The sequence below is a fragment of the Anas acuta genome, chromosome 1 (genome assembly GCF_963932015.1).
Source record: "Anas acuta chromosome 1, bAnaAcu1.1, whole genome shotgun sequence".
Lineage (NCBI taxonomy): Eukaryota > Metazoa > Chordata > Aves > Anseriformes > Anatidae > Anas > Anas acuta.
The window spans coordinates 123,758,917-123,773,405 of NC_088979.1; the positions used below are offsets into that span (position 1 = coordinate 123,758,917).

The window sequence follows — 14,489 nt, forward strand, 5'->3', positions numbered from 1 at the left end:
GGACTTGAAGTAACACTAAACAGGTTTGTAAATCATAGATGTTACTAAATTGGGAGGATCTGTTGAATCCCTTGAGGGTAGAGAGGCCTTGCAGAGAGATCTTGACAAATTAGAGGGATGGGCAATCACCAACAATATGGAGTTTAACAAAAGCAAGTGACAGATTCTGCACGTGGGACTCAGCAACCCTGGATATAAGTACAGACTGGGAGATGAGAGGCTGGGGAGCAGCCCCACAGAAAGGGACCAGGGGATTTTGATCAATGGCAAAGTGAGTCAGCAGTGTATGCTGGGGTCCATCAAGCACGACATTGCTAGCTAGTTGAGGGAAGTCACTGTCATGCTGTACTCTGCACTGGTGCAGCCTCACCTCAAATACCATGTGCAGTTTTGGGTGCCACAATATAACTCTTAAAACTCTTAGAGAATGTCCAAAGGAAGGCTATGAAGTTGGAGAAGGGTCTGGAGGGCAAGTTGTATGAGGAGTGGCAGAAGCCACTTGGTTTGTTCAGCCTACAGAAGAGGAGACTGAGGGGCGACCTCATGGTGGCCTACAGATTTCCTCATGAGGGGAGTTTGTGGGGCAGGAAGCAATCTCTTTTCTGTGGTGACCAGCAACAGGATCAGAGGGAATGGCAACAAGCTGCGACAAGCATGATTCAGGCTGGATATCAGGAAAAGTTTCTTCACCGAGAGGGTGGTTGGACGCTGGAACAGGCTCCCCTGGGAAGTGGTCACAGCAACAAGACTGTCAGAGTTCAAGAATCATTTGGACAATGCTCTCAGACATATGGTTTGATTTTTGGGTGGTCCTGTGTGGAGCCAGGAGCTAGACCCCATGATCCCTGTGGGTCCCTTCCAACTCAGGATATTCTATGATTCTAACTGCAAATTTGATTTAAGCATAAGATTCTGTGATAAAGTTGGTCATAATCCAGCCATCTCACAACTCCCATTTCTTTTCACAGCCAATTTTTTTAAATGCACTGCAGAAGTTTGAGAAGGGCAAAAAAAAAAGCAGTTTTTTTTTAATTTTTGGCAGTTGTATTTTCTCATAATCCTCCCATTACTGTCTTTTGAATTTGTTTCTGTGAGGAATAACTGAGAATTTTCTAATTTAAGCTTGTGTGACTTTAATCCAGATGCCATTTTAGTAAGTCTTGTATTTTATCATTTGTCCTTCAAATCCAATAAGTAGCTATTCAGTAAACAGCCAGATATTATCAGCTTTTATATTTTTGTTCATATAAAGCAAACAGTTCTGTACATCACGTAGGTACTCTACAAGCATTTCCTCTACACTGTTTCCTTATCGATTTGATACTGGAGTTCTCAGCATTCTTTGTCCTCCATATCAGGTCCAATCCTTCAAGTTGGCTAGATATGGAGCATACAGTGTTTACACAAGCAGCACATCAGAACTGCTGGAATGTGAGCAAATGTTCATCTGAAAGATCAGTGCTTGAACTCGTAGTAAATTTGTCTGAGACTGGCTTCATTATCTAGCAACCTAATCCCAGTGGGTGTCCACTGTTTTGTCTTTAGCACTATGAGTTTGCATCAGGACTTCCTGACTTCTAGCAAGCTGAGGGAGGAAGAGATGTGGCTCAAAGCACAGGCAACCCAGTTGCAGAGCTACCTAGTATTTCACACCCTTGATTTGAAAAAGGTGATGTTTGTGCGTCCGTGTATATTTGTTGACTGGTTGACTGTCCTGTACGGGAAGGGGACAGAGTAAGAACTTGCAGTTATGGTCAAGACTAGCTTAAGCTTGTCTCCCATGAATAAAGCCTTAAAATACTGCATCATGTGGCTTAAAATTAAAATATAAACCAAAATGTTTTTATCTGTTTCTGAATGCTAATGCTCTGTCATGGCTTTTACACAGGCATATTAATTACTGGTCTCTAGCGTTGACTAAGTTGTAGAGTTGTGCCCAAATCCTCTTTTATGTGGCCAGGAACAACTTAGTGCTTATTGTGACAGTATATTTAATAGTGTGTTTTTAATTGTACCACTCCCAGGATTGAACTAATTTGGCAGAGTGATCTTTATTTACTTAGCTAGTTATTGCCCTGGCTTGTATTGTCAGGCCACAAAACATGCACTTCTATACAGTGTTTGCATATCTGGTGTGTTTGTGTGTGTGTATAGTTATTTTTTACGAACTCTTTGTTCTGTTTGTCTCTCTTTTTGTGTGCATATTGAGTGATTTTGTCCATAGGGTTAGCAAACTAGATTTTTTTTTATAGACTGAAATAATATGCCAACCAAAAACAGTTACATTTTTTTTTTTTCAAGCACTTTTTTTTTTTGGTTGTCTGATAGTTCATCACCTTGTGTTTTCTCCTTTATTGAAGTCATGACAAAGTCTCTTAGCCTTGTCATAACCACCCAAAGCCCAATCTGTTTTCTTGTTAATCCTACTTTCCTTATTTTTAATGTATTCATATTTATGACTTTAAAAACAGGACTTCTGCTTTCAAATGTAAATGCCATGTAAAAGGAAGAGTTCAAATTCTTGCTAGATTAGAATTTCATAGATAACTTCTTGCACTTGTTAACTGAAAATCGGTAATCTGGCAATTAGTTGAGATTAGGACTACATTTTTTGTTGAAGATAGAAGGCAGAAGGGTGGTGGGTTTTTGTGTGTGTGTAGTGGTGGTGGTGATTTCCCAAAAAATTCTGCTCTGATGGGGATTTTTAACTATCGTGTTCTTCACAGAGTATTTCCTTATAAGTTAGCTACCAAATGTAGTTCAGCAGGTGGTTGGAGCAGAAAATGCTGAACAAGATCAGCTCTATTTTAGTGCTTTGAGTGTTAGTGACTAGCTTAGTGTTACATGAATCTTTGCCCAATAGGAGTGATTCTAAGCAACTGCATAGGTTATTTAAGACAAAAGCAAGTTTTTGTGATTCAAAACAGTCTCAGAGCTTCTTGTTTCTCAAAGCTTGTGCTTGGATTTTTTTTTTTTTGTGTAGATCTGAGGTTTGATTTTCTAAATGAATAGGAAGGTCTTATTGATGACACAAAATCTGGGGGGGAGTTTGATTGGGGAGAAGAATGATTTTTTGTAGGTAGGTAGCCAAGCCTCGTACTTTGATAGGATGAGGGATGCAGGTTTTATAGTGACTGATCAATGTCACTTTGTATTTAGGACAAAGGTTTCAAGTTAAAACTTGGGGTGGGAGGCAGAGGATAGGAGTACTGGGTTGCCTGAGGGGGTGCAGGCTTAGAGAGTTCTTGACAAAAGTCAGCTAATTGCACATTTCACACTTACTAAACTACTTGGCATCAACTCAGTGAAGATTTTATTAGTAAAAATGGAGGCGGAAACATCTCCACACATCACAAGCTATCTTTGCAGTACTTTTTTTTTTTTTTTTTTTGTCTCCTTCTGGCTCCCTGTACACATTCATGTATGCATACTTTTTCTCTGGTGAGAAAGATGAATACTGCTTCTGCTTGAAGTGTGGGGACAGGGCATACCTGTAATGGATCTTGAATGATGTCTTAAAAAAGCAGCAGTAACAACATCCATCTTTCTTATTCCCCACAAAAAGAAGTTCAATTCAAAATATTTCCTCTGGGACAGCTAAGAGCAATAGGAGCAGAGGAGATATGTGTGTGTGCATGTGCATTCATGCATGTTTGTATCCTTATACCTTCAGGTGACAAAACATGAAATTTTCCAGGTTAGCTTGTGGCTTCCTGTGAGCTTCCCAAGCCCTTCCATGTGAATCATTTTTGTTCGAGCTTCATTTCTCCCAGCCCACAATCTGTCTGTCATGACTCACACACTCTCTGGCTTTGATTTAGACTCCATCTGCTTTCTCATCCAGTCAAATCTCTGTTCTTCTGTAACACACCATAAGAGAAGTGAGGAACTTGAGCAGAACATCTTTATTCAGGCTAGAGTTGGGGGAGGTGTATTGATTCTAGCCTCTAAGTTTCTTCCCATCTTATCTGTTTCATTCCAATTGTTTGGCTAAGCTACAAAATGTGGCAGAACCAAGTGTGTACTTGCTGGTAATAAGGTAGGGGCAGACTTGGAGAAACTTATCCAGGGTGTGTGGACCCTCAGGTCAGATTTGGTCTTGGACTGTTGTCACTCACTGTGCATATATGGGTATATAAAAGAAATGTTGTTTCTCTGCTTATACATCGGAATATCACAGTTACCTGGGAAAAATAGAAGTTGCATTGTCTCTTCTTTGCAGGCAGGGAAAAGTGACACAAAGGTAACAGGCAGGCTGTGTTCTAATGCCTGGCAATCACATACGTGCCCCAAACCACTGGGGGGGGGGGGGGGGGGGTAAGCGGGGCGGGGGGCGGGCAGCTGCTGTGAATGAGAGATTTGCCCTCAGATTGCCACTGTCTTCTCACAAGGACAGGGTGAGCCTTAGAGAAGTGAAGATCATTTTGGCAGGGAAAGGCTGTCCCTAGATAGCTTAAACAAAGGAACCGTGTGTAAAAGAATACACGGGAGGCTGGTGGGCTCTGAATTTCAGAGAACAAAAGCAAATCTCCCCCCTCTCCAAGAGACCAGCTATGTAGATTTCCCTCTACCATCACTTGGTTACAGATTTCCCCATCCATGACTACTGTAAAAATGAGTTTGGCAAAAGGTCAGTCCTTGGAATTAAAGCCAAAAGAGAATTTTCCTAGGGAGACTGGGCTAGATGTAACTATTTTTGACTTTCTTCTGAGACAGCCTTTGGAAAACCATCTGTTAAGGTAAACTGGTCACTCTGAATAAGATAAACTTTTATAAATATTAGGGAAGAGGATGTGGCTCACTATCCAAGGCAATACTCCCAAGAACATAGTCTCAGACCCTAATTTTCTCCCCTGATCCTGATAAATGGAAACATATCCAAGGGACTGCTTGGGACTGTGTCTAAGTGTCTAGACCAAAAACATAATTGAAAGAGAAGTAGAATGCTAGAGGAAAGCTGCTGAATAGACAAAATCAAATTCTGTATACTTACTGAGAAAACCCCACAAGGACATTGAGTTAAAGCAGAATCTTATCTTTGAATGCAAAGGTTTTGCATCTATGAAATGAAGTGACAAGACATCTCTTTGCAGGAAACAGATCAAAATCTCCTCCAGATCTAAATGTGGAATAGAGAGGGATGCTGCAGACAAGAGTTGAAGTCCCTACTTTTAGTACTTGTGGAGACATTGACAAAAGCGAGAGCTGGAATTCTCAGATCTGAGCTATGCAGAAATATGTGGAAAGTAGGTAGGGTTGAATTACCAGCAAAAAGAGCATACTTGAGAGATAACTTGTTTTCAAAGTGTAGAAAATGTGGCTTGCCTCTGCTGTATTTCTTGTCAGCCTGCTAACACTCCATAGTTCTGTATTTTTTATTTTATTTTAAGTTCTTGTATTTTAAGACTATAACTCCGTAAAAATTTCGAACAGTGCTTTAGAGAGACAAACACAGATATTGAAATACAGGCACATACATGCTGTTTTACTCCTCTTCTTCCAAGACAGAGGATGCTCCCACGTACAATTTAAAAATTACAGAGATAGGAAAGCAAAGAGTCTTTCCTCCCTTTCAGTGCTTTTCTCAAAGCTGTGGCTGAATTCAAGACATGAGATGTAGACCAAATATATTTCCTCCCACCTGTTTTTAGGGCTTGGTTCAGCTAAAGGACAGAGGAGAAGCTCCTAACTGTACTTCCACCCAGGAAAATCCCAGAGTAAAAATTAAGAAAGAGGAAGAATGTTCTTGATGGGAATGTTTTGGGGAGTGCAAGGTAAGAGCTATCCAAAAGGATCTGTGGCAACATGGACAGAATTGCAGACCGAAGCAGCAATATGCTTTTTGGCTGGAGGTCTGGTTTGCACTGGTGTATGCAGGCCAGGTGTGACTGGAAGGATGACACCAATGGAGAATGAGAAGAGCTGCTACTCCTCCACTTTTTACATAGTAGATTGACCCAGAGCATGCTGATTGTGTCCAGCAATATTCATGTCCTCTTATGATCCTCTGTGACACATTGTGTAGACACCTCACCTCAACTGAAAGCAGAGGCCTTAAACATTATGAGTCTGCCCCTTAGCCACCTTGCAGTCCACATCTGACTCCTGTGCACACCCATATAGTCCAATAACCCAACTGGTATTTGCACATAAAATAGCAAAAAAGGGCCAGTGCTGTGTTTCTTCCCCCAGCTGAATCAATCCTCTGTGGTTACCAAGAGCATCCAAAAGCTTCTGTTTGAGGAGCATGCACGAGAAGACTGGCTCAATGGAAGATCATGATGGGCTCACAGCAGTTATAAAGGGACATCTTCATCCTCATCTTCATCCTCATACAGATCAGTGGAGCGTAGGCTTATGTCCTTGAGGATGTCTGAGATGTCTTCAGCAACTGGTCTTGTCAGCTCCATCTCTTCCAAATCGGTATCAGTGGCATAATTGGAGCACAGGCCTTCCCCTTCATCATGCAAGTGAGAGGGCTGTGGGGAGTTTGAGTAGGGAGGCAGTGGGCTTTCTGTCCCCAAGTCTGCTGCATTCTGTGCTGCCACCACGCAGCTGTCCTGCTGGTTCCACGCCTGAGTAGCCTGGCTGATCTTCTCACTGCTGATTGAAGTCCGGTTTGTATCACGGAAACTGGCAAGGGGAGGGCGGAGGCGAACTCCAGAACGTGTAGAGCCCTCTATTGCCTTCTGAAGCTATTAGAAGAGAAAAAGTTCAGAGAAAAATGGATGAGAGGGAGACTGACTCAGCCCTACACTGCAGAAGTTCATCAGCTCTCAAGAATAAAGGGCTTTAAAAATGGAGTCACATCTCCACCTCCGGGGCCTTTTACACAGGTATTGTAATTTTTGTACTGTGGTAAATAACAAATTCTGCACCACTGAGATAGTAATAGCCACACAGTTAAGAGATCTAGTTTCAGGAAAAAGACAAAACATTTAATGTGCCTGTAGATCCCTGCTGCCTTCTCTGGAAGTCATCCATTCCACTACATGGCTTCCAAAGTGTTGGGGTTGTTTAGCTTGGAGAAAACAAGGCTCAGGGGAGACCTTGCCATGCTCTACAATTACCTTAAAGGAGGTTGTAGCAAGGTGGGGATTGGGCTCTTCTCCGAAGCACTAAGTGATAAGACAAGGGGAAATGCCCTTAAGTTGCTCCAGAGGAGGTTTAAGTTGGATATTAGGAAAAATTTCTTCACTGAAAGGGTTGTGAAGTATTAGAACAGGCTGCCCAGGAAAGTGGTTGAATCACTATCCCTGGAGGTCTTCAAAAAACATGTAGAGCTTAGTGACATGGTTTAACAGCAGACTTGGCAGTGCTGGGTTAACGGTTGGACTTGGTGATCTCTGAAGTCTTTTCCAACCTAAATGATTCTATGATTCAGAACTCAGCTGAAAACATAGCGATCACAGTCCTATTCCTAGATCATATTCCTAGCTGGATCCGCAACCTGTGTTTCACAATGATTCACAGGATGATTGCAGTTGATTAGGAGATGAGAGAATGCGTACTTACCTCTTCCAAAGCCAACACTCCCTTCAGCTTCCCCATACTGGTTATGTAGGCATGGCTGAGTCCCAATAATGAGAACAATGTATGTGTCTAAGGAAAAACACACACACAAAAACATTTTAGAAACCTTGGAAACAGGCAACATGATATCTGGTGCTAGACCCGTGATTTAGAAATGGGAATCCCAAAGGTGTACAATACTGAAGTTACCCCAGTGAGAACTACTACTTCCATTCCCCTTTTGTAGCTAGAAAATACTACCCTTTGGTCCTTCTGCTAAGCTGTGAGTTGGGAGTGTGTTCATGATATAGAGCACATTCTGTTCCTATCCTCCGTCTCCCTGTACACTTAGGGACTTGTGGAGATCCTTTTCCATTTTGGTGCTGGAAGTTGAATATCACATAGTAATATGCACTGTCAAAACCTACTTAGGTTATTTATTCCAGTACTTTCCTTACCACCAGAAGTCTTTTTTTTTTTTTTTTTCTTTTTCTCCAGAATACTTCCTGTCAAAACTTCAGCTTCTTGCTTTTTACCCAGTGCAGTGGGAACACTGGAAACGAGTTACTCCCTTTTTCTTACAAAGACTTCTGAAAAAGACAGGTATCGCACTACTATCACCCTTCTGTTCTTCAGCCTAAATATACTCCATGCCTTCTGAAACTTTCAGCATTCTCAGTGCTCATCTGTGGAATATTTTTAACCTCTAGTTTCTTTAAACTGAGCTGGACTCTACCTGTGGCCTTACATGAAGTGATTCTTTCAGAGTTGTTATTTGCCTTTTTCTTTAGCATCACATGAGATGCTGAATGTCATGTTCAAGTGTAAATTAAGGAAAATGTCAGTCTTCTGGCAGAAGACATTTTATCCTAGCATGAAAGAAAATCAGGCTGGTTAAATACAATTTGATCACCATAAGCTGTGCTATTTTTTTGATTTTCAGCATTGTTACACTTAGCTCTAACTATGCATACCTCAAGTAGCTTTTTTATGTATTTATCATTTATTTATTCCTGCCTTTTTTTTTTGTGCATCCAAGTCAAATTATGTCTGTTATTTCAGAGTTTCTTTGAAAAAGAGCAAATTGCTCTTATTAAAAAGAGGTATGGAACCTTCTTCATTTGCACTCTTCAGGTATCCTTTCTTGTAACCCCTAAACTCTCATATGCTAGTATTTTTCAGATTGCTTCAATCAGTCCTTTAGAAAACACCAAACTCAAGTATATGCTAGACTGTTCTTATTTTGCTAAAGACTGGGATAATAGTAATTTATTTAATGCAAGGCACCAGCTGACAGTTCACATTAAATAAATATTAATTAAAAACTTGCAGTGTGCACTTTTGCTTCAGTAGACCAATTTCCCTTTCCATTTAGTGAACCCCCAATCATCTCTTACTCCTGATATACTTATGTAATGATTGTTTTTCCTCCGGTCATTCTGCACTGACTCTAGAAGTCTTATCACAGAATACCCAAAGTTGGAAGGGGCCAGCAAGGATCAGAGTCCAACTCCTGGCTCCACACTCAGGAGTTAAGTCATTTGTCTGAGAGTGTTGTCCAAATACTTATTGAACTCCAGCAAGCTTGGTGCCATGATCACTTCCCTGGGGAGCCTGTTCCAGTGCTCAGCCACCCTCTTGGTGAAAACCCTTTTCCTAATATCCAGGTTGAACCTCCCCTCTTGCAGCTTCATGTCGTTCCCTTGGGTCCTATCATTGGACATCAGTATGACCTAGCTTCCTCTTTCCTCGTGTTTCAGGTTGATGAAGAGCCTATAATATAGGCTGGTTTGAAGAAACTTTTCTCACACGCTGAGGCAGACTCCACACTCTGACAGAAACACTCTGAGAAATTCAGGAGTGTTCATTCCAGTCTTGTGCACCAACAAACCAGGGTGTATTTCTCCAGCTAATATTCCTAGCATTATAGTAGCGTATACTGCTTCTGTTGGTGTAATGTCTGGAAAATCCTAAGTTGTGTCCAAAAGCTATTTTAATAAATGTACTCAAATGTCTTAACCTCTAACCTTTCATTTTCCAGGAGACTAGTATCACACAGATACTGTATCACACAGAAAGGTATGGGAACAAAATTACTTCTGTGTCTGGATGTTCAAGTAGCTGGTGGTAATTATAATTGGATGAGGAAAAAGTGAGTCAGTTGGAGGTGAAGAAAAGGAGAAGAAATGTCATAGACTAGTCTTGCAATGATAGATGGGGTGGAGAAAAACAGACGATGCCTCAGAGAGAGTTCTGCACCCACCTTGTGCAGGGAAGTTCTCTCCACCAGTTGGAAAGGGGAAGGGTCTATGCGGCAGCAGTCAAAGCATACATCCTTATTCAGCTCCTCCTGTTCCCAAGCATCTATCTGACACAAGAAAGAAAGAGTATCACTCTTACAATAATTAGCAGTGTTGCTGGTTATGTACCCAAACCAGGTCCATTTACCTGTTAATCATTCTTCCACTCCACGTAGATTGTTTACCTGCTTTGCCCATTATATTACCCCTTTCATGTTTCCCACCCCTTCCTTGGCAGTATCAAGTCCCTGTGTGAACAGACCAATTCCAGTACCTCTGAGGTTTTCTTGGAAGGTGAAGTTTTGCTCTTTCCTACTTAGAGAGAGTGAACATCTTAGCTTTCTTTTCTGAGTTGACATTTCCCTCGTCATTACAACATAATACTTCCTTTGTGCAAAGAATAAAGGAACAACAAAGACCCATAGATTTAAGTGAGAAGGGAAATATGGAGGTCTCTAGCCCAACACCCTGCTCACAACAGAGTTGACTTCAAAGCTAGATCAGATTACTCGGAGCCTTACTCAGTACATCTAGCAGAACAATCTCTTATTGTGTGAGACTTGCCCAGTGTACAAGTCTCAGAAGAAGAAAATGGCTTTATCTTTGGCTTTATGTGGTAATTGCTGATGTTGTAAGAAAGAATTGCAAATGATAAGGAATGGGCAAAAGCAGCACTCACTTGACATCAATCCCACTCAGCATCCAGTCTTACCTCTTCTGGTGTCATTGTATCAATGACTTCCACTGGCTCCTGTAGGAGAAAACACTGGTCAGGATAGATGAAGTACACAGTTTCACAGAGTACAGAAGGAAAAGATGTACACAGTCTCCTTACCCATTGTGGTCCCCTTTTTATTCCAAATAATGACTTACTAAGTTATTAGGTTTTCTTCATATGGGTATATTAAAAGGTGCTCTCTATACTTGCTCTTCTTCCTTTGCCAAAGAACACTGGTGGAGCAATTCAGGTGCCTAAACATGGTCATGTAATACTGCTTTAGATGCTCTCAGACATTCCACATGGGTTCCAACTACTGCCCTAGAGAGGATGGGTCTCCCATATGATATCTACCAACCCTGTACAAACATTTCAAATACATAAGGGCATCTAACATGGCACAAGACAAAAGCATCTTTTCATTTTTAACTACCTAAAACTGTTGGCCAAATGGACTAGAATTGCACTTTGTTCCAGGTTAGCCAAATTATGATTACTTGGAAAAAGATGCCCAGTCTCAGTCATGATGGTAGCCTTGACACCTGAGCTCATTAGCAAGATGCACACTCTTTTACAGTAATTACACCCTTTCTTCTTGGAGGGAGCTCCCCACTGACACTGTCAGAATTCAGGACCATAAGTATGTACGCTCTTTGGCCAGATTCTGAATGGCTCTGTGTAGAGGGTTCTCTTCCTATTACATCCCTTCTCTCTTCAGGGTATTGCTAGGCTTTCTGTATCCCTAACCTGGACATCACTCTCTCTTTCAAGTGGACGGTTGAAAGGGCACAAGAGCTGCTGGATCAGTTGCCTCAAATTCCAGAAATTGCCTGAAGGATAAAAACAAATGTGGATAAGAGACAAGAATGAATGAGAGACAAAAATACAAAGCACCATGCCCATCTCCTTGCCCAAGGCAGGCTGGGAAATAGTATGAAGGACATGTTAACTGTGAATGACAGGGTTCAGCCAGCCACAGTCTAGCATTCAGTTTGTAAAACGGTGGCTAGGACATGCCAGAATAAACATTTCCATGCAATATCTTTTCCTCAAGGAGAGGAAAGAAACCATTTACAAAATAGCCCTTGTGGATGATAGTCATAGATCAGTGACCCTGAGGAAGAAACAGAAGCAAGACTACCAAGACAGTAAACAATGTGATACAAGGGAGAAACTGCTGTGAGTAGAGGTTTCTGCAATCTATAAGGTAAATGTGATTCAGAGGATGAGTATGAAAAGGAAATTGGAAAATTATTTCAAAGACAAAACATGTCAAAAGGACAGAACGTGATAGGTACAAAAGGGTGAGAAGTGTGCACTGGGCTAACAGTGTAATGGTTGAAATGAAAATGACTGCAGAAGTATTCTCTTAGGAAGGGCAGTCAGGAATTAGAAAAGGGAAGAAGATAGGGTTTGGTGCTATTGTGAAGTGAACAAGGTTGTGGAGGAAAATCAGTCAGAAAAAATAACAGTTCTGAGCCAAACTAAAAATGATGGTAGGGAAAGCCTTTTGAAATCACCCCTTGCTACGTTTCCTCTCGTCACTCCTTGATCACTCAGCACTAGCTTCACTTAAAGTGTCTCACACAATGTCCTTGTTTTGATGTGATTATTTTTATGATTTGGTCAGGAGGGTGAATGGCTGTTCCACCACTCTACTGCCATGGTAGCATAATGCAGATTTTCCTGTGCCTTAAAAGTTTGGTCATACGTGAGTGGTGTTAAGAATCCAGAATGTGCTATATGGTATATTATATGTTAACCTTTAGGTGTCTAAAAGCATGAGCCAGAGCACTATTCTCTGTATTTGTTCTCAAGATTTGGCTACACTGCTGTGCTTACTCACTGTCTGCATATTTCAAGACACATAAAGGAAAACAAACAAACAAACACAAATTAAAAAAAAAAAACCACCATCCTGTATCAAATGTACATGATATAGGAATCATAAATGAGATATGAGTACAGTCTCGGAAACATAGGTCATAAAGGTAGAGCAGCACAAAAAGAACACAATACATCAGTATTTGTCCATCAAATTAATGTAGCTGAAACAAAGAGATGTGCATCCAAGGGAGGAGTTGTTCAGTTTTGGAGATGGGTGAGCAACTCCAAAAATAAGTACATCTGTTTAGCTTTCAGGCTTTTTTTCCCAGGAAGATTAATTCACAGGGTGAAGAGATGGGACCCTTCCATGCAGAACCTTCAGAAAAAGTCAAAGGATATGTTATGGCAAATGATGGAGTTGGGAATACTGACAGAGAGAGAGCAGCCTGAGTGGACCTACTTTTGCCATGCTCTCTGGGGGATCACAAACAGAAGATAATTTCAGGTATGTTACACTGACGGTGAGGTGCATTAACAAAGTGCCTTTAATATACGAAAAACAGAGAAAGCTGACAGACCAATTCCTTCTCTCAGTGTCTGGGAAGCCAGCACCTTGCACAGACACCTACACACAGCAAGCTTTAAAGTTTCTGTAATCTAACTGACATACGGCTGGGGCATGCCAGAAGTTACCATACCTGGGGGTTGCTGTGGCTCCAAAATTTCTTGTGTTTGTTTAACAGGACTTGTTGGGCCGTTGGGCTCCTCTGGGTAACTACAAGTGGGAGTTGGTGGCGGGGGCAGCTGTTATTGAAAGGAGAGAAAATTAGATCCACCCTGTGTCATTTCTTTCTCAGTCTCTCCAAATGCCTTGCTGCTTCTTAAGCAGTCTTTATCAAGACTCTTCTCTTTTCCCTCACCTCTGCCTTCTCATCTGTATCCTCATCCTCATCAACATAAGCAAAAGACTCATGCTTCAGCTTTGGCAGGGTTGCCCCTGACCCCTTACTGTGTCCATTGTAAGGTGCCTCAGCTAGCTTCTGCTGCATTTCTCTGTTGAGGCACCGTCGCCGTTCTGGGCTGATATGTCTCTGGAGGAGTGCCTGCAGTTCAGAGCGCTCCACAGACCCCAGTAGGATCATGGTCTCTGCATAACAGAATAGAGAAACAGTTAAACCCCCTCAAGGTTTTGAATGTCTCATGCTACATGCTGCCCCTTCCTCCTTCCAACCTCTTCAGAGTGCTCTGACTAGCACTATCATGAGCTATAAAGGAGGCATTGACCAGCCCTGTTAATTGCTGCTAGTATGCTGTGAGGCTCTGGGAGGCTAACCATCAAGCTGTGCCACTTCTCAGCACCACATCAGGCTCTTTACTTATACAAGATCCCTCCCCGTTGTCAAAGTTCCCCCACACCTTTTACCTGCTATATCTTCACTCCCCACACTCCAGCCTCCCTTGCTGACAAAGCTGAAACAACCTTCTGTCATACATGATATATAGTGGAAGATATTTATTATTATTATTATTATTATTTTTATATAGTAGGTCACACTATCTTCTTCAAAGTTTATAATCTGAGAGCTAGTTTCTTTGATTCTGAGTTGAGACAGTGTTCAGGAAAGACTAGTTTCTCCACTTTGCTGACCTGGTGAGTCCACCAAAGGCAAAGTCTTAACAGTGGTGCTTTGGAGCAGAGTTTGCAAGTCTCGGTATTTACAGTTGGAGGAGACAAACTTCACATCTTGGACCATAATATCTTCAACAAAGACATTGTATTTGCTGTGAATTTATGGACAACAAAGTTAAGAGTTAGCATAATAAAAATGTCTAGCAGATAAATTCCTCAAAAAAACACATAAAATGATGACTTCTTTAAAAAGTGTTCTCTATACAGTTGCTAAATAATCTTCTGTAAGAGTAACCAAGGAGGACTTTGCAACAGGATCAATACAGATTAACTAGATTTTCATTACAGTTGTATTTCACTCCATTACTCCCCATGATAAAATTACATGCCTTTCTATGCACATACATATATGTTTTATATATACATACCTATGTATATTATATATACTATATAGAGAAACATGTATGTGAATAACTGAACTTTGTTTTAAGCTAAACATCTA

At 41.3% G+C, this 14,489-nt stretch overlaps 1 protein-coding gene and 1 long non-coding RNA gene across 5 annotated transcripts in view; one reads left to right on the top strand and one right to left on the bottom strand.

Moving 5' to 3' along the window:
- Window positions 1–3,341: 3,341 nt before the first annotated feature.
- CLCN1 (chloride voltage-gated channel 1) overlaps window positions 3,342–14,489 on the bottom strand; it is a 66,451-nt gene continuing 55,303 nt past the window's right edge. Inside the window, exons 16-23 of one of the 4 annotated variants that reach the window (XM_068700048.1) lie at window positions 14,006–14,139; window positions 13,278–13,504; window positions 13,056–13,161; window positions 11,278–11,360; window positions 10,525–10,563; window positions 9,776–9,880; window positions 7,516–7,602; window positions 3,342–6,695 (exon numbers count right to left, since the gene is read on the bottom strand). In XM_068700048.1, coding sequence (XP_068556149.1) covers window positions 6,297–6,695; window positions 7,516–7,602; window positions 9,776–9,880; window positions 10,525–10,563; window positions 11,278–11,360; window positions 13,056–13,161; window positions 13,278–13,504; window positions 14,006–14,139 — 1,180 coding nt within the window. In that variant the 3' untranslated portion in view covers window positions 3,342–6,296. Of the gene's footprint in view, window positions 6,696–7,515; window positions 7,603–9,775; window positions 9,881–10,524; window positions 10,564–11,277; window positions 11,361–13,055; window positions 13,162–13,277; window positions 13,505–14,005; window positions 14,140–14,489 lie in introns of those variants that run through there. The other 3 variants (XM_068700037.1, XM_068700045.1, XR_011101834.1) reach the window with 3 other exon arrangements.
- On the top strand, window positions 6,694–11,600 carry LOC137865221 (uncharacterized). Its single transcript, XR_011101840.1, has 2 exons — window positions 6,694–7,726; window positions 7,764–11,600. It is a non-coding gene; the product is annotated as an uncharacterized lncRNA (long non-coding RNA).